The sequence below is a fragment of the Anopheles merus genome, chromosome 2L (genome assembly GCF_017562075.2).
Source record: "Anopheles merus strain MAF chromosome 2L, AmerM5.1, whole genome shotgun sequence".
In the NCBI taxonomy this organism is placed as follows: Eukaryota; Metazoa; Arthropoda; class Insecta; order Diptera; family Culicidae; genus Anopheles; species Anopheles merus.
Genome location: NC_054083.1, coordinates 43860401 through 43881911, shown reverse-complemented (window position 1 = coordinate 43881911; position 21511 = coordinate 43860401). Strand labels below are relative to the sequence as shown.

At 49.5% G+C, this 21511-nt stretch overlaps 7 protein-coding genes across 9 annotated transcripts; 4 read left to right on the top strand and 3 right to left on the bottom strand.

The window, feature by feature from the left end:
• The first annotated feature begins 1400 nt into the window (after nucleotides 1–1400).
• Nucleotides 1401–3934, top strand: LOC121592135 (differentially expressed in FDCP 8 homolog). The gene is made up of 5 exons (XM_041913470.1): nucleotides 1401–2507; nucleotides 2579–2743; nucleotides 2805–2849; nucleotides 2924–3390; nucleotides 3466–3934. Exons 1-5 carry the CDS (start codon nucleotides 1760–1762, stop codon nucleotides 3679–3681), a joined length of 1641 nt encoding a protein of 546 aa, XP_041769404.1. The 5' UTR covers nucleotides 1401–1759; the 3' UTR covers nucleotides 3682–3934.
• Nucleotides 3935–5931: 1997 nt separating this feature from the next.
• On the bottom strand, nucleotides 5932–8061 carry LOC121592134 (NF-kappa-B essential modulator). 2 transcript variants are annotated; one of them, XM_041913469.1, is made up of 3 exons: nucleotides 6787–8061; nucleotides 6401–6711; nucleotides 5932–6309 (listed from the first exon to the last, which is right to left on the bottom strand). In XM_041913469.1, the coding sequence occupies exons 1-3, from the start codon at nucleotides 7912–7914 to the stop codon at nucleotides 6090–6092; spliced, it is 1659 nt and encodes a 552-aa protein (XP_041769403.1). In that variant the 5' UTR covers nucleotides 7915–8061; the 3' UTR covers nucleotides 5932–6089. The 2 variants fall into 2 exon arrangements, with proteins under 2 accessions (XP_041769403.1, XP_041769402.1); XM_041913468.1 differs by having other exon boundaries at nucleotides 6386–6711; nucleotides 6787–8060.
• A 294-nt stretch (nucleotides 8062–8355) lies between these two features.
• Nucleotides 8356–10507, top strand: LOC121592136 (tumor susceptibility gene 101 protein). Its single transcript, XM_041913472.1, has 7 exons — nucleotides 8356–8671; nucleotides 8735–8819; nucleotides 8898–9127; nucleotides 9195–9294; nucleotides 9369–9580; nucleotides 9658–9986; nucleotides 10069–10507. Exons 1-7 carry the CDS (start codon nucleotides 8627–8629, stop codon nucleotides 10253–10255), a joined length of 1188 nt encoding a protein of 395 aa, XP_041769406.1. The 5' UTR covers nucleotides 8356–8626; the 3' UTR covers nucleotides 10256–10507.
• A 144-nt stretch (nucleotides 10508–10651) lies between these two features.
• On the top strand, nucleotides 10652–11485 carry LOC121593096 (transmembrane protein 258). Of its 2 annotated transcripts, none has more exons than XM_041915167.1 (2): nucleotides 10652–10762; nucleotides 10848–11485. In XM_041915167.1, exon 2 carries the CDS (start codon nucleotides 10908–10910, stop codon nucleotides 11148–11150), a length of 243 nt encoding a protein of 80 aa, XP_041771101.1. In that variant the 5' UTR covers nucleotides 10652–10762; nucleotides 10848–10907; the 3' UTR covers nucleotides 11151–11485. The 2 variants fall into 2 exon arrangements, with proteins under 2 accessions (XP_041771101.1, XP_041771102.1); XM_041915168.1 differs by having other exon boundaries at nucleotides 10668–10771.
• Nucleotides 11486–11535: 50 nt separating this feature from the next.
• LOC121593093 (partner of Y14 and mago) lies at nucleotides 11536–13880 on the bottom strand. The gene is made up of 2 exons (XM_041915164.1): nucleotides 13429–13880; nucleotides 11536–13316 (listed from the first exon to the last, which is right to left on the bottom strand). The coding sequence occupies exons 1-2, from the start codon at nucleotides 13454–13456 to the stop codon at nucleotides 12532–12534; spliced, it is 813 nt and encodes a 270-aa protein (XP_041771098.1). The 5' UTR covers nucleotides 13457–13880; the 3' UTR covers nucleotides 11536–12531.
• A 1008-nt stretch (nucleotides 13881–14888) lies between these two features.
• LOC121593082 (translation initiation factor eIF-2B subunit delta) lies at nucleotides 14889–18576 on the top strand. The gene is made up of 6 exons (XM_041915149.1): nucleotides 14889–14999; nucleotides 15075–15215; nucleotides 15521–15625; nucleotides 15869–17748; nucleotides 17819–18177; nucleotides 18253–18576. Exons 3-6 carry the CDS (start codon nucleotides 15584–15586, stop codon nucleotides 18474–18476), a joined length of 2505 nt encoding a protein of 834 aa, XP_041771083.1. The 5' UTR covers nucleotides 14889–14999; nucleotides 15075–15215; nucleotides 15521–15583; the 3' UTR covers nucleotides 18477–18576.
• A 428-nt stretch (nucleotides 18577–19004) lies between these two features.
• On the bottom strand, nucleotides 19005–21237 carry LOC121593085 (transcription factor grauzone-like). Its single transcript, XM_041915151.1, has 3 exons — nucleotides 21043–21237; nucleotides 19672–20967; nucleotides 19005–19593 (listed from the first exon to the last, which is right to left on the bottom strand). The coding sequence occupies exons 1-3, from the start codon at nucleotides 21148–21150 to the stop codon at nucleotides 19438–19440; spliced, it is 1560 nt and encodes a 519-aa protein (XP_041771085.1). The 5' UTR covers nucleotides 21151–21237; the 3' UTR covers nucleotides 19005–19437.
• Nucleotides 21238–21511: the final 274 nt, after the last annotated feature.

The following is a 21511-nucleotide window of genomic DNA, read 5'->3' as shown; positions in this document are numbered from 1 at the left end:
TTTCTCGCCTTTGTGCAAACAAATCCACGCTACCACGCTGTTACACGGGGTAGTGAAGGGGGTAACGATGATGTCATAAAATGAAGCAAAAAAAAAGAAGAATCGTTAACCCGCTTCACGAGCATAAAATCGTTCAAGTACAACAAAAGGTTTGACAGCGAGTCGAAATAATAGAAACTGGTGCAGGAGTGCGAGCCTTCGGCCGTTTTAATGTTAAAAAAATGATGTTAACTTTTTTCTCCGTTTGGCAAGGGTTGTAGTCCTACCGGCGTGCTTGTAGTGGAGGGATTTTTGGCGTTTTTCACTGTAGAAGCAGCCTGGAAGGTGCAATCGGGTAGGACCCGGAGAAGGAAATGGGGCGATGCAAAAGCTCATAAATTTCATCACAATCATAATCATCCGTTGTCTTTCCGTTGTCGCTCCGTGGTGCTGGATTGGATTAGTTGATGGGTTAACGGATTTCGCTAGAGCTGCTTTTGCAAAACAACGCACAGCAATAAAGTATAGAAACAATACAATTGTTTTTTTTTGTGTTTTTGTGCAATGATGGTGTGTCATCATTGAGTGTTGTGTTGAAGCGATTGAGTTTATCATGAAGGATGGCTGGTATACGATAAAATCCCAACCCTCGAACGGTTCAATAACGACATTTTGAGCTGTGTAGGATTTGTAGTGGATTTTTCTGTTGGTAAATGTTATCATTTTCGGGACGTTGCGCTGAACGATGTGTACAATGAAGGTGTAAAAAAGTATTGTTGCAGGACGATCACTGTCCTGCTCGGTTTGTTCCTATATAAGCAGAAAAGTATTTAGTTATAGATACCTTTTGTTCGCACGTTTACTATCAACTTCGGTCTCGACCGCATCAGCTATAAGCAGTTAAAATCAGTACTGTAACACCGATCGTCCCATGCTTCTCCGCCAAAAACTATTGCCGTTGTGGTTTGAAATTTTCCAATTGCTACTGGCGCCATCTATGGTTGAGTAGCAGTACTGCTACGGTGCAAGAACCCTGCAATGGCAACCACAACGGGGAACAGTTCCACAAAATGGAATGCCACGTGCCGAGGTGATGTAGAGGTGGTTCAGATTTGACCGTTTAGGTCAGCTTAGTCTAAATACGAATTTTTGAATGTTTTTTCCATGGTTTGGTGGAGATTTGTCCTTGCACAAGCCCTTGTTATCCTTTCGCGCCAACACGAGCACGCTCCTTTTCTCTCTCTCTCTCTCTCTCTCTCTCGACCAGCGTGGCGTGAGATAAGAAACATGGAAAGCAGAGAAAGAGAGTCTTCCCGTTTAGCCGAAGTTAGCGAAAAAGAGTACAATACTAAAACACTACCATCCCTCACTTTCACTCGCTTTGTTTGGTTGGCTTTTGCCTTGTGGCCCTGGTAGAATTTTGCAGCAAGCAAGCAAAAAAAGGCACATAATTTACAAACAAAAACAACCCTCGGCCAGATTGAGTCATACGGGAGGCAAGCTGCCGTTTAGCTGAATCGTGCGGTTCCTGGTTCACTAACACTTTACTATCTACATCAGTAGAAGTGTGTAAGTTACATCTCCCGCGGATTACCACTGAAACCTCTCTCTATAAGTGAAAGAATGTGATTAAGTTCGGAGGGGGGGAATCCATTCTAAAACACTGATAAGAACAGCATGTCCAACGTTTCGCCCCAGCGAAAGAACGAGCCAGTAGGCTGAGCTCATCATTAGCCGGATGATGTAAAATTCGTGCGTTTCCACTGTGCCAGGCGACACGATGCAGAGTACGGTGCAGAACCTCCGGGAGGGCCTCTGGAATCTGCCGAGCACGGTCAACAGCCTGCTGCTCGCTGGGACACTACTGGACAGTGGCAGGGGCAGCTCGTCCGAGGAGCTTACCCGGGAACAGAAAACTCGTTCCCCCGCCGAGCGGGACGATAACAATAACGACGATGCCGAGGAAGAACCGCCGGACAGTGACCAGGAGGATGATGAGCTGCCGGAAAAGCGGACGCATGCTAGCGACCGCATGTCCGCCGAGCCCATGAGCAGCTCGGTCGGTTCGTTGCGTGCACTGTGCGATGAGCCGGAGCAGGACGGGCAGGGTGAAAAGGATCCCACAGCCACCACCACCACCACCACCACCCCCGCCGGTCCGGATCCGGCTGTGCTGCGTGTCAAGTGGCAACTGGTGCCGTTGGATCAGAACGCATCGCTGGTGGAGCTGTCGCAGGCAATAGACGTTTGCCGGACGCTGGTACGCTCGAATGCGTACGGGCCCGATACGGACCAAAGCAAATGGCTCGTACGACATTTGGTGGAGCTGCGGTACCGGTACCGCGAGCTGGTGGACTTTTCGCGCGATCCTGAGGCAGTACTGGAGGAGACGGAGGTCATTCTGGGGCATCATTTCGTGCGCCGAAAACAGTTCCCTTTGCAGCAGCTGCAGCGCAACCGGCACCTGTACTGTGACCACTGTTCCGGTGTCATTTGGAACGTTGTGCAGGCATCGTACGTTTGCAATGGTATGTTAGCTTCGCTAGGTTTTAAATGCTTCCGCCGCACATTCAGTGTCCATTGCTTTCCATTTCACCAGACTGCTCGTTTGCGGTGCATCACAAATGCTTGCGCAATGTGCTGCGTATCTGTGCGCACGTGGTCACGACGGAGCATAAGCTGCCGATCGAGTGCATCTGTCCCGAGATTGGGCTGGCTTTTCAGAAGTATACTTGCGCGGAATGTGGAACACAGCTGAGCTACAGTAAGTTTGTGTTTGGCGATACTTGGAACGTAAGCCTAATGCGTACTAATTATCGTTGCAGACACTTCTACAGCTATCAACTGTTTCGGACTCGAATTCAAAGCGGGTAAGTGTATTCGTTCGCGTACCCGTCAGCTGATCATACTAATCTTCTATTTTTTTTCGCTTTCACTCGATTAGAAAAACTGAACTCAATTCAGCCCCGGCTGTGCGATTACACCGGTCTGTACTACTGTCCAGCGTGTCACTGGAACGATACGAGCATCATACCGGCACGCATCACCAACAACTGGGACTTTGTGCCGCGCAAGGTGTGCCGTGCGTCGCGGCAACAGATCAACCTGCTGCTGGCCAAACCCGTCATCCGGCTGGAGGAGAAGAATCCGCGCCTCTTCACCTTCATTCCCCAGCTGTCCGAGGTGAAGCGGGCGCGCGTGAAGCTCGGTGAAATGAAGCGATACCTCATCGCGTGCCGGCTGGCCGACGAGGCTAGGCTCGTGGTGAAGCAAATCGGCAAACGGCGCCATCTGATGGAATCGATCGAGCTGTACAGTGTGGCGGATCTCGTTGGCGTAGAGGATGGGACGTTGCTGAATTATCTGCGCACGATACGGGCCACGTTCGAGCATCACATTCGAAACTGTGTGGTAAGATGGGTGGTGTTCGATAGCCACGTCGTAGCTGGCACGATTGGTATCTTTCCTTTTTTCTTTTCTTTTCAGATCTGCTCCGGTAAGGCGTACATCTGCGAGTTTTGCAACAACGATCAGATTTTGTTCCCGTTCGATGATGATGCGATTTGCTGCACCCAGTGCAATGCCGTCAGCCATCGTGAGTGCTACCAGCGCAGGAAGAGCCGGTGTGCCAAGTGTGCCCGCTTACGGCGCCGTGCTTTACAGACGCTGCGGGAACAGTTGGATCTTGAAAATGGCAACTAACCTGGAAGAGGGAGAGAGAGAAAGAGAGAGAGAGAAAGAGAGAGAGAGAAAAAGAGAGAGAGAGAAAGAGAGAGAGAGAGAGAGAGAGAGAGAGAGAGAGAGAGAGAGAGAGAGAGCAAAAATCATATCATTTTTACCTTTTGAAACGGCTTCGATATGCTTTAGATGTGTGTAAGCTTTAACTCACCAGGGGCAACGTGCACAGCTTCTATTGGTAGCCATCAATAAAATCACACGCCTTCGTAAAATCTAATGAGCAAGAGTAACCAAATTCCATAGCAGTCATGGCCATTGTTATGAAATTCCAAAGCTCGACTTGGCCTCAATCTTAGCCTGAAGCTGATATCCAATGATCCTGATCTATGCTGATCCCGTCACTGCGTTCCACAGAGCATGCCGTTGGTGCCGTTGTTTTATGTTGAGACCGTCCCACAATCATGCAGGCAGGCTATTCCTTTTCCTCTACGGATGATATTTATCTAAATTATATATATATATAACGGACTACAGCTGTGCTGCAGATCTCCAACTCGAGACTCCGATCCTCCGCAAATCTGCCTCGACGTAGTCAAGCCACCGTACTCGCCGCACCCCTCTTCTCTGCGTGCCTGTTGGGTCTCTTTCGATGACCTTCCTGGCTGGATAGCTAACAGGCCTCCTCGATATATCTACCCAGCCAGCTCAGTCTCCCGATTTTCACCAGGATTCCAAGCGGGTGATATCCTAGCAACTGGTACAGCTCATCATTCCACAGTCTTCGCCAAGCGCCGCCCGCGTCCCATACCCCGCCGAAGATCGAACGTAGCACCTTGCGTTCAAAAACACCAAGTGGACATAGATCGCCTTCCAGTAAGGTCCATATCTCATGTCCGTAGAGCACAACCGAGCCTTATTAGAGTCCGGTAGAGCGTCAGTTTTGTTCGCCTGGCGACTAGACCAGATCGCAGCCACTTACGTAAACTACAGAAGGTGCGATTTCCAGCGAGGATACGCCTCCGAAATTCCAAGTATGTGTCAGAGTCACATGTGACTTGGGATCCAAGGTATACGAAGGATCCCATCTCCTCCAGTGTGTCATCAAAATTAGTCCTCATCAAACAGATTCATCTCCTCACTCTGAATCATCAGATGATAGGTCCTGTTCCAGCACGACACACTCAACGCCAAGCTGCAGTAGAAGATTTCGCTGCTCCTCGAGGACGCATTTTTGGTGAGCATTAATTTTAAAAAGTTTCCTCACGCGTGCCCTTTCCAGGCGAAGCAATTCCTCCAATGCTTCATGCTGGGGTATATTACAATTAAGGGCGGGCTGTTCCACAGCAGTGGCTTTAGCTTCTGTCGGTTGCTCTTCCAAAACGATTGGCAACACAGACGGCGATGCATTCTGCTCCGACTCTACCAAACTGTCCAGTTCATCTTCCACTGCTCCATATTCCGAAACATTCTCACCTACTGTGTCATCACTTCCTATGCCCTTCCCGTCGAATGTTTCTTGTTCCGCCGCTTCCAACCAGCTCTTTCCATCCTCCGCTGGCTGCTGCTCCTCCATGACCGGCGCCTTTTTATCCTTAACCCTGTGCAGGTTCCGTACCGGCACTGCCATCCCGGACAGTTCCCGGGTGAGAAAGTCCTTCCGCTCAAAATGCCGCTGACACAGCCGCGGATGTTCATCGGGACGGACGTCCTCTTCTGCGAGCGCCATCACCGTCAGCCAGCGGGTCCACATCGCCGTACCGCGCGCCGGAAACCGGAACAAGCGGCAGTTTTTGCTACGGTAGCGTGTATTATGGCACAAGAAGCACTTTCTTCCGCTTCGAACCGTACTTTGCCGGTGGTTGAACATGGTTAAAATGCAACTGAAACGAGAACACTTTTGCTGCGAGTGTGTTATGGCGCACAGCTGTGGCTTTTGTTTTGATTCGCATTTTTGACAGTTTCTACCGGCAACAGCGCCTGCTGCGTATGTAATTATGGGTTTGTTTTGGAAAGAATTTCTAATGCGTGTGCAACGGGCAGATAGAGAGAGAAAGAGAGAAAGAATGTCAAACAATTAGTAAAACAAAACAAACGCCATAAAGGGCATGTTATCAGTGGGCGCACATTTACTGATAATACATGCATTAAACCCCACCAAGCCAGCGCCATGATTCATCGCGGGAATGCATGAGTAACGGCGCACCAGCTCTTATCTCTGTTTTCTAATACTCTTTCTTCCATTCTCAGTGCTCAACTGCACGACAAGACTTTCTCTACATTTGGTATATAATTCATGACACTATTTTTTTTTATTGTAACACAATTAAACTCTTCTTAAGATGCACTCAATAAGAGGTGTGGCTTAACATTACAAGATAACAGTTTACGGCTGCTGTTCCCCGGGTAATACAGGTGTGGTTCTTCGAAAAATCCTACTCGATCCCCATACAGTCGGCAGCGTGGCTCTGCAGTGAGCTGAAATCCTTGTAGCCCTTCAGACAGAGCGGACAGCGCAGCAGACTGAGCGGTTCCTTCTGTTCCTCCTCGGGTTGATTAGCGGGAGTGTTGTTCGTTCCGGCGCCCTCCTGGCTAGATGTAGCCTGCTGTACCATTTTCGCTGCCCGCTGAGCTGTTTCTGCCCGGTCCGATTCTCTGCAAAATGGGACAAAAACATACCAACATTAAATTACTTTACACATCTCCTCCACCCGTCGCTCTTAAGACTAACGTTTGGGAAACTTGCGCAGTAAGTTCGGCATTGCGACGCTGCAGCACTTCAAACTCGCCCAAAATGCGGCTCTTTTCACCGGCCAGCTCTTCGCGCGCCGTACGTTCGGCTTCGAAATCCTTCTGGAAAATGTCCGACTGCACGGTAAGCATCTGTACCCTTTCCTCGAGTGTGGTTATCTGCTGGCGCAGCTGCACAATCGTTTCGTCACGCGCCTTGATGTCATCAAACTGCTGTTGAGCCTCGACGCGACCCGCTGCGTAAACTTGTTCTGCTGTTTTCAGGTTTGCCTTCAGGCAATTGATCTCGTCGACGTACACTTTACGCTGGAACCGGACAGTTTAAAAGGATGTTAATGTTGCTCAAGTGTAAAAAAAGCATTAACAACACCATCCACTTACCATATCCTCAAACTCCATGTTTTTGGCCACCTCCACCGACAAGCGTCGCTCGATTTGCTTCAGCTCTCGCTTGTGCGTTTCTTCCGAAACGAAGCTAGCCTTACCATCATCGCCCTCCGGCTTGTTGGTGTTCACCACCACGAAGCCCTTAATTTGAAGCTCCAAGCGTTCGATGTGCTTGGACAGATTCTGTATGATGGCCTGCCGCTCGGACGATTCCTTCTTCAGCTCGTCCACCTCGTACTGGGCCGCGTTGCGCTCCACCTCACGCACCCGGCCAATTTCGCTCAGTTCCGTCCGCAGCTCCACGATCGTGTTCTGGTGCTCTTTTTCCTTTTCGGTGTGTTCCTTTCGCGCTGCCGCTAGCTCACCCGCCAGTCGGCCGTTTGCTTCAGTAAGCTGCTCAATCTGCTGCTTCTGCTGCTCGATCAGCGCATCCTGGGCGGCACAGCGCGCCTTCGTTTCGTCCTGCAGCTGCTGTATGGAGGTAAAGTTCTTGCGCATCGCCACATTCGCCCGCTGCAGGCTCTCCTTCAGCTGGCTGTGCTCCATGCTAAGCTTCTGGAGCAGCTGTATCTCCTCGAACGATACGGACGATTGGGCCAGGCTCGGGAACTGGTGCAGAATCGATTGCGTTTCGCCCAGTATAAAGGACGCGGTCGGCGTTTGGCTAACGCTCGTCACCATCGGCGGCACGCTGTTTTCCTTGTTCTCGATCGATTGCAAGCTTTTCAGCGAGCTTTTGGTCGAGCGCAGTGACGGCGGCACCTGCTGCACCGATTCGGTTGACGCAACCATCATCGACACTTTCGGGGAGGCTGATGGTGATGACGATGATTCATGCAACGATTTTGCTGGCTGCGACGCAATCGTCGAGGCACTTAGCACTGGCCCGGCGTTCGGCAGCAGGCTGTAGGTGGTGGAATCGAGCTGGGTGGAGGTTTCCATCTTGGTGACGGCGGGCAACGATTTTGCTGATTCGGCTATTTCTCGCTCAACCACCGATGCTGGCTGGGAGGAGACCGGGGCGAAGGAATAGATGTCCATGGAAGGTGTCGGCGTGGTGCCGAGTATGATGAACGATTCATCATCCTCCAACGAGCGTTGGGACGATTCGACCAGAGACATGGTTCGTGCGCCCTGGGATAATAATAGCCACTAGTTTCCGTCCCCTCTCGCAACTATTCCGGGATTTTCTTCACTGCAAGCGAACGACGTAGAGTCAGCTTCAGTTGTTCTTTAGCTACTGCGCCAACAGTGGGGAAAACAGGCACTAAAATACAAAACATCCAATAACAACAGATTGACAGCGGTGCCCTTTGCTGACAGTGTTGCCAGCGTCGAGGAAGTACGGCGTTGGGAAATCTTATTTTTACCCATTTCTAAAAAGAAAAAAGGCACAGCTTATGATAAAAATTAAGTTTAAAAATAAAACACTATGAATAATTCAACAGGAGGTGCATTAGAGCCCATACATACCTTTTAAATGCAACTTTTCTTATTTAATGTTAGCAATCTCACCTACTTATACGCGCATCGCTGTACAAAACAGATGGCAGTGTGCGTGAGCTGTCAAATCAGTTATCAGCACGGAGCAGATTTAGAACGTTTAATTGTTATTAGCAAGTAGCAACCCCGTCATATCAAAAGCTCGTGAAGAGGCTCGTGCAACTTTTTCCGTTCGCAACAAAGAAGGGAGAGTAAGCCCGGAACTTCGCCCCACCCCACGGCGGACCGTAGTAAAACGGGAAAGCACCGTTCCCTTCGTTTTACTGCCCCGTTTCTAGGGCTTCCCGTGCAGCAACGTCCCCTGTGGTAAAGCATAAACAACGACAGCACAATGCACAAGCTGGACGAGAATGCGCTGACTCGTATGCTGTCCTCGGTGAGTGTGAAATTGTGGCCCCAGACGAAGCCCCTGCTTGACGCGTTGCTTTCTTTTTCGCAGTACCGAGATCCTACCACGACCAAAAAGGATGTCATGAACGCGTTGCGGATTTACCACGGATTGCAGCATCGGGTGGAAGAGTACGGTGAGTCATCTTCTTCAGGCTGATTGTACTGATTGCAGACCTGTGCGGTATCTTTATCGTTTTACACTTACTTTTCAGTGTTCAACGATGGCAGCACGAAGATGTTGCTCAATCTGCACGGCACCATACCGGTAAAGTATAAGGGCAACACGTACAACATACCCATCTGCATCTGGCTGATGGACACGCATCCGAAGAATGCCCCGATCTGCTACGTCAAACCGACGCCCGAAATGCGCATCAAGGTGTCTGCGTACGTGGATTTTAATGGAAAGATCTATTTGCCATACCTGCACGATTGGAATCCGGTAGGTGCTCTAGGTAGCAACAAATCGCTGCATAGTGAAGCTAATTTTGATCTTGATTGTCGAACAGAAAAATGCCGATCTGCTGGACCTGATTCAAATCATGAGCGTCACATTCGGCGAAGTGCCTCCGGTGTATTCGAAAGGACCAGAAACAACCTACCAGCCGCGTAAGTAGAATGTGGTTGAATCTAAATGTAAAAGGCTATAAGCTGATATTTGCTCATATTTGCTCTCTTGCCAGCGTCTTACATGCCACCGACGCCTGCCACCAGCACCTCATACAACCCACCGTACCCAACGCAACAGTTCACTCCGTACCCGGTGCCGGGGCCAGGATATAACAGCTACGGACAGCCTGCACCCGGTGCTGCCGGGCCCGGATATGGAATGCCTTACGGAATGCCTCCCTACCCGCCGGCTCCTGGGTCAATCTCAGGCCAAACCCCAAGCGTGGTAAGGCCACCCATCCCGCAGTGGGCCAATTCAATGAACCGACATTTAATTGCGTGTTTCTCTACCCACACTACCAGGGCACCGGGACCATCACAGAGGAACACATTCGTGCATCGCTTATCAGTGCCGTGGAGGACAAGCTGAAACGCCGGGTGCAGGAGAAGGTTAACCAGTGTCAGGCGGAGGTGCAAACGCTGCGGCGAACTCAGCAGGAGCTAAACGAGGGCCAAGTTAAGATCAAGGAAATCATGTCCCGGCTCGAACGGGACGAAAAGGAACTGACGAAGAGTATTACCGTGCTGAAGGACAAGGAGAAGGAGCTGGAACGTGCGCTGGAATCGTTGGATAATGTGGAATCGATCGATGTCGATGAAGCAGTTACCACCACTGCCCCGCTATACAAGCAGTACGCATACAGACGGGACAAATCAAATCGCAACACAATTCACTTATTTGCTCCTTCTTTGCCTCTCCCCTTCCCCAAACAGACTACTGAATGCCTACGCAGAGGAGGCCGCCATCGAAGATGCAACCTACTTCATGGGAGAAGCGCTTCGCAGCGGTGTGATCGATCTGGAAGTATTCCTCAAGCAGATTCGGCAGCTGTCGCGGAAGCAGTTTATGTTGCGCGCGCTCATGCAGAAATGTCGACAAAAGGCCGGCTTTAGTGCGTAACTGGCTATGCAAGCGCGCAAGCCGGCAGATTCGGCGAAACCTACGTCTTGAAATTTCTATGCGCTTATTTTTCGTTTCTGTTTTATGCTCTATCTCTTCCCTGTGCCTATATCCATTTATGTTTGTGCAAGAGGTCTCTGGCTCAGCTGGCCTGTTACTTTTCATCGTCTATTCATGATATTATAGTCCTCTCATTTGTATCGTTCTATGGAATGCGTATAATAAAGCTTACACACATTGCGAATAGCGAAACACAATTTGTTCGTTTTTAATTCTAGTAGCTAAATGGTTTTTCGAAACACATTTGAGAAAACAAAATTGAGCTGTACCAGTGCCCCTGCTTTTTTGATGTCTCGTGTCAAACGAGCTGTCAGTTGGATGGAAACAAAAAAAAAATAACACGCCACGTCAGTTTCGACAACAAGGGTTACTTGTGCAGAAAAAGCCGAACCCGCACGTAGTAAAAGTAGCTTGTTTTTGTAAAATAGCTGTAATTCTACTACCACTGTACGTCCGGTAACCATCCCTTGGCCCGGGCCTTGCAAATATCTGTAGTATTGAACGTTGCATTAAACATTTATTTCTCTCGCAGAGTCAAACCAACCCTTTGCCGGCACACCGCAACAAAACAAGCACTATCCGAAAAAAAAACATGGATTTGATGGTACGCTATGTGTCGCCGGTCAATCCGGCCGTGTTTCCGCACCTGGCCAGCGTGCTGCTGCTGTTCGGCACCTTCTTCACCGCCTGGTTCTTCGTGTTCGAGGTGTCCCGCCCGAAGCAACCGTCGAAGGAGAGCGTCATCTTTAAGGAGCTGTCGATCAGTCTGTTTGCCTCGCTGTTTCTCGGCTTCGGTGTGCTGTTTCTGCTGCTCTCGGTCGGGATATACGTGTAATAACGGGCTTAACGACCGGGACGTGTGCCGACGGGAGCTCTTATCGCAACATTTCCTCAACACCGCATTTCTAGCATTCTTTTGAAACTTACCCTCTGCCACACCCCGCTCAGCCATTGCCGGTGCACAACGCATGGAGGGAAATGGTTTCGGGGAACGGGAGTGTAAGATGCAATGCACCACAAACCTTCGTGACGAAAGGTCACATCCGCAAATTGCCAACAGCACGAACGAAACGGGCGACAACCGGAGTGCGTGTGTGAAGAAGCAAAGTGAACGTTTTTACATGTAAGCAAATCTCATCATAAGAAATACACTAAAAAGACCAAACCATACACGTGTGCACGCACTTTAGTGATGGAGACATTGTCCATAAAAGAAACCCACAAAAAACGACATTGGTCCTTAAAATGTTTATTGACTCTTTCGTGTTTTAACTCAACCGTGCAGTTTACTTTTGCCTTGCGTTTCTCTACCTTTTCTCCTTCCACTTTTTTTTTGATAGTTAACAATGTTTACGTTAAAACTTATTCCCTAGCTTTCTACCCTAATCTTAAGCCTACCTGCTTACTTGCTACACACGAGAAGGGCTCACACGACCCTGCAGCCTGTTACAATGCGGACCTGTCGTTCGCACGCAATATGATGGTTTATATGACTTTGAAGTAGGAGAGAAGCGGAAGATCCTTGCCCGGAACGGATGCTCAAAAGCGTACAGGAAGGATCTCACAAACTAAGCAATCCTACTGTTACTATTGCGGGCACAGTAGTTATTAGTAGTAGGCCGTGTGTTGTTACGCAAAAAACAGATCAAAAGCATAGCCCTTCGTTTACATACATCTACAGCCGGAAAAGGAAAGCTGGCCATTCCCCGGGGCGGTAAAGCGGGCGCACGATCGATCACCAACAAAAGGTACGAAATTAAACCTAAAAAAGATGTTACAATCACTAACAGAAGATGATGAATCTGTGCATCTTCTGCACCAGAAAGCAGTGTGAGTGTGTGGGCAGGAAACGGAGCAACGGATTTCGACATACAAAAACAAACGTGTAAACATTGGCGCTCCCCTCCCTACACCGTTGGCAAGTTTTGTACCGGGGAAGCTGCGGTCGTCCTTCCCTTTTCCCTACGATACTCACAATCATTGCTTGAATTCACCCGCTTCGCTGGATTACAAGTGAGTTTGTACAATGAAGAAACCTACTCTTCTGGCTGGCAACGCGCGACGAGTGGTTAGAAGCTTCCTTAGTTGCCTCTACAGCCCGGTTCCTTACTAAACATAAATGCAGTGCCACTGCTCTAACACAGCTCTGCTGGTTTATTCGCTTCCTAGAGCGCCTCCCAGCCGCACACCTTCCTTCAGCAGCATCCTCATCATCATCACATGGCACCGGCTGAATATTGCACTTCGAGCTCCTCGATCTCCTGCAGTATGTCCGGTTTCCGTTTCACCTTTTCCAGCTGGTCCTTGTCCAGCTTCGGCCCGTCGGTGGATCGTAGCTTCGTTTCGATTGCCTCGATTTCGCGTATCTTCTTCCGCAGCTTGCGTAGCTTTTTCGCCACCTCGAGCTGCTGCGCATCGGCCCCGGCCAGCTGTGCCCCGGAAGCCAGTGCACTTGCCAGCTCATCCACGGTAGAATCACTGTTGTTACTGACTGCTGCTGCGGCGGTGGTGGTGGACTTTTGCTGTGACGATTTTGTGTGTTGCTGTGGTTGCTTTGCTTTGCCCGCCGGCCGCTGATCCAACAGTATGTCGGGCAGTTCGGGTGTCTTTTTGCTGCTGCGGGATGCTGCCCCCGCAGCATTTGCATTCTTCGTCCCACCACCACCACCACCGGGCTTCTGTTTGTCACTGTTGCCCCCCACCGCACCACCGTCCACGGCTAGCACGCCGGGCGGAAGGGCGCCTGCTTGCTGCTTTTTGTTCTGCTGCTCCTTTCGCTGCTGCTCTTCGCGCGCCTGCCGCAACCGCTCGCGCTCACGCTTTTCCTTTGCCTTCTGCACTACGTCCGGGGAGAGGCCGGGCGGTAGAGCCGGTTTCTGGGCGAACTGTTTGCCCTTGCTCTCGTACAGCGGGACCTCCTCTTGCGGTACGTAACCATCGCGTACGCGGCGCGGTTTACGCCAGGTCCCGTCCGGCCGCTGGGTGGCCGGAATGAATTTTCCTATACGCACGAAAGCAGAGAGTGATAGTGAGGGGTAGGGTAAGCTATTTTCTGTTCGCTCAATGGCTCCATTATGCAAGCTGGAAACTCGGATGGATTCTACCCCGCTTACCTTGACTGTCGGTCGAGTACGTTGTCATGGTTTCCCTCGGGTTGCGGAGGTTTGCGATTTGCTACTCCGCCACTGGAAACTCCCGGCACGATATTGCAAAACGCGCGTCCAACAAAACAAATGCACACTCGGCACCTCGTTCCGTCGGCGGACCGTGTAGGGGAGCAGTGCTAACACACCACCATTCACCAGCGAGTGAAGCTGCGGCACACACAACGCGGGGGAAAAATATGCTCGCGTGCGTGCACTTGGTGCTCTGGTGCTGCGCTTGCGATCCCGACCAACAAACTGAAGAAGCCAGCGAATACCAAAAAAAAACGGCAGAGACGGCCAGTTTATTTTTAACCACCCGCGTTGCCGTTTTCGTCCGGCTGCAAACAAAACCTTCGCTCTACACCTCGGAGGAAATGGGATTCCTTGCCTTCTATTTGGCGTTACTCTGCGTGTGTGTGTGTGTGTGCGTATGCGTGCGAATGCGTGTGTGTGTGCGTAACGCCAGCCACCCCGTTTCACACAACCCCTTTTTCCATGTTTAGGCAAAAACTTTCACGCAACATGCGGTACGGTTTGCACACGCACAACTCGCTCAATGTAGCGCTTCTCTGCATACCTTGGGAAAAGATTTTTTTTAAATCAACGTTCGAAAGCCGTTACTGCTGTTTGAAACATTCTATTTCTGAAGGCAAGTCCAAGGTGGTGGTAGAAGCAGTGCTGCAAAATGTCACTGTCAATGTCATAAAAAATCTGACTGAACCAACATCCATGTCAGCGTCACGTACTCAATTGTGATAATCACAAGCGTGACCAATACATGCTTTGTGACATTTTTGTGACACCATCAGTTGTTCAATCACTTTATCGTGACTTTTTTTTTACTGTGATCAGTTCTGTTTCAGTTCAGTTGTGTACGTGAGCTGATTTGAGCTTCGTTTCAGTCATTAGTGTTGGTGACTGAAACAGTGGCATTTGGCAGGACTGTTCACAGCCAAAATAAGTCATGTTGTGCTTGCGACGGCATTAAGCTCAGCTTGCCAGTCAGAGTATCGCGTTTGACTTAAGCATCCGCATGTCGTGTTCGGCATGTCATGACGCACTTTCATTGAGTATCAGCAATGAGCATCAAGATACCACGGATATGTTCATTGTTTTCGTTTTGAATGTTTGATGAACATCTCGTGAGGATCATGACATTTTGTAGCACTGGGTGGTAGGTAGTTTTTGTGACAAACAAATCAAATCTTTTGTTAATATCACTCTTTTTTCCGATTAAGTCAATAAATATGCAAATTTGCACTTAAGAAACAAGAAATCTGTTCTATTTGCTATGTTTCGTGTACGGAAACAAACAGCTAACGGATTTAAAACAAAACGAAAGGTTTTTCAAAAGCGCTTTTCTATCACCAGATCTTCTTAATGTACCTTGGACAATTCGAACTCGAACTGTCACTTGCGTCACTTGCATTTGCGTCAAATGCAATCGTCCTCTCTCTCTCTCTCTCCATCGAATGTATCCGTCTTCTCGCTCGTCTGTTTCCTTGCCTCACGAGCAAATCTTTATTTATTTTTTAAACGTGAGTAAAAAATACCTTTGAGATAAAAAAATGCGATTCCACAACACACTCTACTCTTTCATCATTTCATTGTAGCTTCCAGAACGACAGGGCAGCTTATTCCAATCGCTGGAGCTTGGTTTCACGCTGCTCCAGGCCATCTTCCCCGGGTGGTGAAAGAAGGATTCCTGCTACGTTGCAAAACAGGCAAAAAAGAGGTGCCCTCTGCCACCCAAGGTAATGCACAGCCCGGTTCCAGTTCACGTTTTACTCGTGCGAACGTATCTGCCACTAACTTTACATTTCAAACGGAACACTGTTTCCTTTACATAATCGCATTGTTGTTTTCCCTTGGAACCAGATTGCTCGTTCTGATCGATGGATTCTATCCCTTTCCCCCCGGTAGATGTTGTCCTTTTAACAAATGTTTCTACTTTCTCCTTCCGATTATCTCTTTTACGTGCTTGCCGTGGTGGGCAAATGCCGTTTGCTTGCTACGGTGCTGCCGGATATGTCTTGTTTGTGAACAAAACTCGAATTAGCTAACTGCATAAAGATTTGTAGACCCACTCTCGCACCCTTAACTTAATCCCTCTTCACCAACCATGGAGACCGTCGCTTCAACGGAAGCTGGAACGTTGAAAAAGGTATCGTACGCAATGTCCAGTCGGCATGTAACGTGTGTGTGCGTTTGTGTGTTTGGTTTTCAATTGGCACTGTTGCTTTTCCTACCTCTCTCCCTCACATCAACGGTCCTGTTTGCACAAGAAATTTCCTTTCGGCTGCACGCTGGTAAAATTTTGTAGAATTGCATGGTGTTTTGCACTAGAAGCATTAGACAACCGCGGAGAATCAAGGCGGTGAATTAAATTGTTCATTTTTCTTTTTAGAAACGAAACCGTTCGCACAAAAAACCGAAACCGGAAGCAGCCAACGTTAACTGCGAGTCGCCCAATATCGCCCAACAGCAAACTACACTCGAAAAGGAAAATAATCCACCAGCACGTGCCGCTACTGGAACAACGAATCAACGTCCGGCACTACCCGAAGCACCGGATGCTCCGGAGCTTACCCGCAAACCAAGCCGACGTCGTAAGCGAAAGCCAAAAAGCGACAAAAAGGAAGAGCAAATCGAGTTGGAAGCAATAACAGTGGAGGAATTGTTTCCACCGGGGAAGATCTTCTCCGCAGCGACGTCCCAGCGACTGCCAACAAAGCTTGAAGCAGTGGTAGAAGCTGTTGCAGTCTCTAATAAGCCTACAACCGAGGGTACGAAGTACGCCGGTGTAATCGATATTGGTCCGCACGAACTATTTCCGGCGGAGAAAGAGTTGCCTGCAGCGATTCAAAACATAACGGTGGAAGACATTTTCCCTGGACCGGAACTGTTTCAATTCAATGTGGGCGGTATTCCGGGCAAGCTAAGTTTCGGTAAATCGGAAACGCCGGTATCAACTACCCCAAAGGGTCCCCTTCCCAGGAAAACAACCGCAACCGATCTGCAAGGTTTGCATGATATTTCTTCTTTTGAGATTTTTCCCAACTGTATGACGGTTGGATTAAAGGTAGTGTCGGAGAAGGCGAGCAAAACTACGAACCACAACCAAGAGCAATCATCACCTGCGACCACCAGCATCATGAGTGCACCGGCAGCGTCGGGCGCGAAAACGGACAAAACGCGCGAAGAGATCCTTGCCGAGCGTGAGGCAAAAAAGGCAGCCAAACTGGCGGCCAAGACGAAAAGCAAGGATAAGGAAGGGCCGGCACCAGCGAAGCAGCAGCAACAAAATGCGCCATCCGCTGGGAAAGCGAAGGAACAACGACCGGCCAGCACGAAGGTCGAACCGGCAAAAGCACCGCCAACTGAGTTGAAAAAGTCCAGCACTGATGCGAGCATTTGTGAGAAGATGAAAGAGCTACATATCAGCGATGGTCCGGCCGGTACAGCTGGAACGGTTGCTGAAAAACCGGAAACGAAAGAACTCTCGAAAGCGGAACGAAAGGCACTGTTCGAGGCGAAGAATCCGGCCCTCGCTGGCAATGCGCCTGAGGGAGCGACGAAGCCCGCCAAACCGGCTCTATCGAAGGCAGAACGGCGAGCCATACAGGAGGCGCAGCGTGCGGCCAAGGCGGAAGCACAGCAGACAAAGAAACGCGACACACTAGCCGCCAAGCCAGACGCGAAGAAACCGAGCCCAAAGGCTGACACGGAACCGGTGAAAACGAAACCGCTGGCAAAGAAAGCGGCTACACCGACCGGAGCAGTTGGAGGGACCGGAGCGCCACGTAAGCACATTGTTAACCTGTTCAATCACTTGCATCAGCCGAAATTTGCCGCCACCGACATTGTCAACTCGCCCACGCTGCATCCGGCCGTTACGAAGCTGGGCATCCAGTACGCCAAGGGTGCGGTCGTCGGATCGAAGGCACGCTGTTTGGCACTGCTGAAGGTGCTGAACCAACTGATACACGATTACGAGACGCCACCGGAGAAGGAGTTTGGGCGTAGCTTCGAGGAGATGCTGAACGTGTCCGCCAACCATCTGCAGCGCTGCCGGCCGTTCTCCGTCTCGATGACGAACGCGCTGCGCCACGTGAAGATGTACACGCGCCAGCTGGACGGGAAGGTGTCCGTGTCCGAGCAGAAGGAGTGTTTGCTCGAGTCGATCGAATCGTACATCCGCGACCAGATCGAGAAGGCGGAAGAGGCGATCTGCTGCTCGGTGCAGGATAAAATTTGCGACGGCGATGTTATCTTAACGTACGGATGGTATGCAATCTCGAACTATGCTGTGGGTTTTAGGGACCATTCAGTGACGTTCTTTTCGTATTCATTTCAGCTCCTCATTGATAAAGCACATCCTGGAGGAAGCGATCCGTCGGAAGAAAACGTTTCGCGTGATTATCGTGAACGCACGGCCCCGGCAGGAAGAGAATGCGATGCTGGAAGAGCTCGTCCAGCTGGGCGTTAAGTGTATGTGCGTGCTGATCAATGCGGTCGCCTACGTGATGCCCGAGGTCACAAAGGTACTGCTCGGGGCGCACGCTCTCCTAGCGAACGGGTCCGTCATGAGCCGGGTCGGCACGGCGCAGATTGCACTGGTGGCCAAATCGTACAACGTGCCCGTGCTGGTTTGCTGCGAAACGCACAAGTTTACCGAGCGCGTACAGACGGATGCGTTCGTGTACAACGAGATCGGTAAGGTGTTTTGCACGCGTGGAAAGGATGAAGTAGATTATTGTACCCTTTTATTTCCCGGTTCTTTTTTAATAGGTAATCCAAACGAGCTAGTGGTTGCGCCACGTACACGCGACAATGCGGAGGCAAAGCCGATGCTGGCCGACTGGGAAACGATTACGTCGCTAACGATCCTGAACCTACACTACGACGTGACACCACCGGAGCTGGTGACGGCCGTCGTAACGGAGGTAGCAATATTGCCCTGCACCAGCGTGCCCGTAATTCTGCGCATCAAACCATCGGACGTGGCGTACTGAGCGCTACTGAGGGCTAGGGAGGATGCGCAAGAAAGATGGATTCGAACACGCGCAAGAAGAGTATGACGATAAATCATGTTAAGTCACTGCAAACTGCTAACTGAAGCGTATACAGTGTTTGAAGATGAAAGAAAATTCGCAAAGGTGTGTATCCTGCCCAGATGATAATTATATTCTGAATTATTAAACTTAATTTACCATACGATAGCCGTACTTATCGACCAGTTTACGATGTTAATCGAACTACCAATTTGCACTGGGAGTATTTTAACCTCTTTTCAATGAATGCTTTTACAGGGTTTTCCACGGCTTCTCATAGTTGTGGGACGGTTCCTTGACTCTTTCTTATTGCAAGTGAATTTCATATGTTGGAAAATGTACTCTATGGCGGACAGCTTCCTTTGGAAATTCCTATTAGTTTTGTTCAACAAGGGTGCTGTAGAGTCCATTTCCCGTTACATTAAGTTCATCTCACACAAGAAAGAGTCTATAAAGTGTCCCACAGCAATGAAAACTCCTGGGGAAAACCCAGTAACTGTTTGCTATTTTTTAGATAGTTTATTCCAATCATTGGGCCTTCCGTAACGCTTTTCGGTAAAGTGAATATAGTTCTATTTGCTTTTATTGATTCACAGTCATACAGTAAAATGGCGAGTTTTCATTGGTATTTCATGAAATTTAGAATATAGTAACCTATTCAAAATTAAGTTAAATTAATGATATAAAAAAATAAGTTAAATCCTTTTCCAATATTTAGTTTTCATAAACAAAAAAAATATCAAACAATCTCTTCTAACCTTTTAAACCATAAAATCACGACTCAATCAATACAGTTTCTAGACAATATTCTACGTTCAGGTAACAGTTCTTCGATGTTTTCAGTTATATAAATGCTTTTATATGCTATTTCATCTGAAAAAAAAAAAACAGTTGCCAATCCAACTGGTCCACTCGAACAGTTTCACTCTTTCAACGTACGTTTCCGAAGCTCTTCGGCGAATTCTTCCGGGTGAGCTGTTTTCCGGTGGGACAGCTGTTTGTTCCTCGTGTTGAACCGTTCCGAGCAGTACTTGCAACCGTACAGCTCGTCGCCAGTATGATGAATAGCGATGTGTTCCTGCAAGTAAAGCGAACACAATATCATCTTGCGAACAATGATTCAAAATCCCCCTCAATTCCCCACTATCATTCTTACCCGCATGTGATGTGGCCGTTTGAACCGCTTGTGGCACCGTTCGCATTCGAACCGGCTCTCCTGGTGCGCCCGCCACATGTGCCCGTTCAGTGCGTTCTGGTTGCGGAACGATCGCCCGCACTCGGCGCACGCCACCGGCTCCCCGTCCTGATCCGCGTGCATACGCCGCACGTGCTTGGTGAGGCAGTACTTGTCCATCAGCCATGCCTGGCACAGGTCGCACTGTACCTTGCTCTCCAGCCGGCTACCCGCGTGCACCTTGCGGTGCGTGTCGAAGCTCTGCTTCGAGCGAAACACTCGCGCGCACACCTCGCACACGTGCTTCTCTCCCTCGCCATGAACCGCGACCAGATGCTTGCGCAGCGAGCCCTGGCTGGCCAGCACCTTGTCGCACTGCGGACACGACACCGAACCATGCGCCACCATCACGTGGGCGTTCAGGTGGGCACGCGAAACGAACGCCTTCCGGCACGTTTCGCAGGGAAAGGAACGCTCGGCGGCCGCTGCGTGGACCTCCTTCAGGTGCTCCTTCAGCACCTTGCTGGAGGAGTAGCTTCTCGCACACTGCTCGCACCGGAACGCGTCCGGATTCAGGTGCAGCTGCAGATGCTCAATCATCCAGCACTTTTTAACGATCTTCTTGTTGCAGCATCGCAGATAGCCCGTCACATTGTGCTGCTGCCGGTAGTGTTTGCCGAGATCGCTGAAATCGGTCAACGGTGCCGAGCAGATATCGCACGACAGTTTGTAGTGCTCGAGGACCATCTGTTCCGTGCTGGGGTTGGTTTCCTTTTCCTTTGCTGCACTTGCATCGCCGGCTGTCGGCTTTTTCGTACTGCTCGTTGCTGCCCTTGGTTTAGCTTTGGTTTTTGGCAATTCATCGATGGTTTCTGGCTCGGGTGAGGACTGTTCGCTTCTAGAATCTGGTGGAACATATTCCTGATCATCCTCGTCTTCATCCTCCTCTTCCTCATTCTCCTCGTTATGCACATCGTGTTCTTCCTCTTTGATACCCCAACGTGGTTGATCCACATCGTCCACCGTTTCGATGGTCATCGCGATTGGCACGCTCTTCTTGTCGACGCTTTCCACACTGTTCTCCGGACGAGCTTCACTGGATGGATCGGGACATATCACTATTTCTTCCAAAGTTTCCTGTTTGAGCTGTCTGTTAAGCAGCTTCGCTCTTAGCTGCTCCTGATTGCGGGCTACACGTTCCGCGTAGTAGTAAAAATCTTCTATAATTTGTCTGCACCGGCCACAGATAAGGCCGCTCGAGTCGGACGGGAACGTAACCTATGCGTTAATCATCGAAATCGATTAGCTATGCCCAGGGGGATAGTCCCAGTGTTGGGGAACAAAACATCATACCTCAAAATAAAATATACGATGAATTTTCACCGTAAGCTCCTCATCGTTCAGCGTGCTCAAGTCACTGCCCTCGAGACAAAAATGACACACTCGGTCATGGTTTTCCATTTTTCGCAATTTTCACAAACCAAGAGCAAAAGCAATTGTTTCCATCCACCGAGAAGAAACGTTGATTACGTGCGGGCAGCCTGTTTAGAAAGTGGTTTGTTGTTGTTTGGCTTCTTTTGACAGTTGGCGTGGACACGGCGCAGCAAATCAGATTGCGTTCAAATTGACAGTTGCAATTTCATGAGCTCTGAAGTACGCCGCAAGTACACAGTAGCATTGTTTTGTGTTGGATACAGATGGGATGCAGGGACGTATTATGTACTAGGAAAAGATATACAATATCAGCTATACTTCGTGTTACTTGCTGTCTTTTATTCTATCCATTTGTGCAGAATTTAACTCTGAACAAAAAGACAAATAT

Bases quoted from the DNA above. Each gene is read 5' to 3' on its own strand.
- LOC121592135 (XM_041913470.1), top strand. From the start codon at position 1,760: ATGCAGAGTACGGTGCAGAACCTCCGGGAGGGCCTCTGGAATCTGCCG. The intron at 2,508-2,578 runs GTATGTTAGCTT...CCATTTCACCAG, and splicing joins GGCATCGTACGTTTGCAATG to ACTGCTCGTTTGCGGTGCAT. The intron at 2,850-2,923 runs GTAAGTGTATTC...TCACTCGATTAG, and splicing joins CGGACTCGAATTCAAAGCGG to AAAAACTGAACTCAATTCAG.
- LOC121592134 (XM_041913468.1), bottom strand. From the start codon at position 7,914: ATGTCTCTGGTCGAATCGTCCCAACGCTCGTTGGAGGATGATGAATCG. The intron at 6,712-6,786 runs GTAAGTGGATGG...GTCCGGTTCCAG, and splicing joins ACATGGAGTTTGAGGATATG to CGTAAAGTGTACGTCGACGA. The intron at 6,310-6,385 runs GTTAGTCTTAAG...CCCATTTTGCAG, and splicing joins ACTGCGCAAGTTTCCCAAAC to AGAATCGGACCGGGCAGAAA.
- LOC121592136 (XM_041913472.1), top strand. From the start codon at position 8,627: ATGCACAAGCTGGACGAGAATGCGCTGACTCGTATGCTGTCCTCG. The intron at 8,672-8,734 runs GTGAGTGTGAAA...TCTTTTTCGCAG, and splicing joins TGACTCGTATGCTGTCCTCG to TACCGAGATCCTACCACGAC. The intron at 9,987-10,068 runs GTACGCATACAG...TTCCCCAAACAG, and splicing joins ACTGCCCCGCTATACAAGCA to ACTACTGAATGCCTACGCAG.
- LOC121593096 (XM_041915167.1), top strand. From the start codon at position 10,908: ATGGATTTGATGGTACGCTATGTGTCGCCGGTCAATCCGGCCGTGTTT.
- LOC121593093 (XM_041915164.1), bottom strand. From the start codon at position 13,456: ATGACAACGTACTCGACCGACAGTCAAG. The intron at 13,317-13,428 runs GTAAGCGGGGTA...TCGTGCGTATAG, and splicing joins GTACTCGACCGACAGTCAAG to GAAAATTCATTCCGGCCACC.
- LOC121593082 (XM_041915149.1), top strand. From the start codon at position 15,584: ATGGAGACCGTCGCTTCAACGGAAGCTGGAACGTTGAAAAAG. The intron at 15,626-15,868 runs GTATCGTACGCA...TTTTCTTTTTAG, and splicing joins AAGCTGGAACGTTGAAAAAG to AAACGAAACCGTTCGCACAA. The intron at 18,178-18,252 runs GTAAGGTGTTTT...CTTTTTTAATAG, and splicing joins GTTCGTGTACAACGAGATCG to GTAATCCAAACGAGCTAGTG.
- LOC121593085 (XM_041915151.1), bottom strand. From the start codon at position 21,150: ATGGAAAACCATGACCGAGTGTGTCATTTTTGTCTCGAGGGCAGTGAC. The intron at 20,968-21,042 runs GTATGATGTTTT...ATTAACGCATAG, and splicing joins ATCGTATATTTTATTTTGAG to GTTACGTTCCCGTCCGACTC. The intron at 19,594-19,671 runs GTAAGAATGATA...CTTTACTTGCAG, and splicing joins AACGGCCACATCACATGCGG to GAACACATCGCTATTCATCA.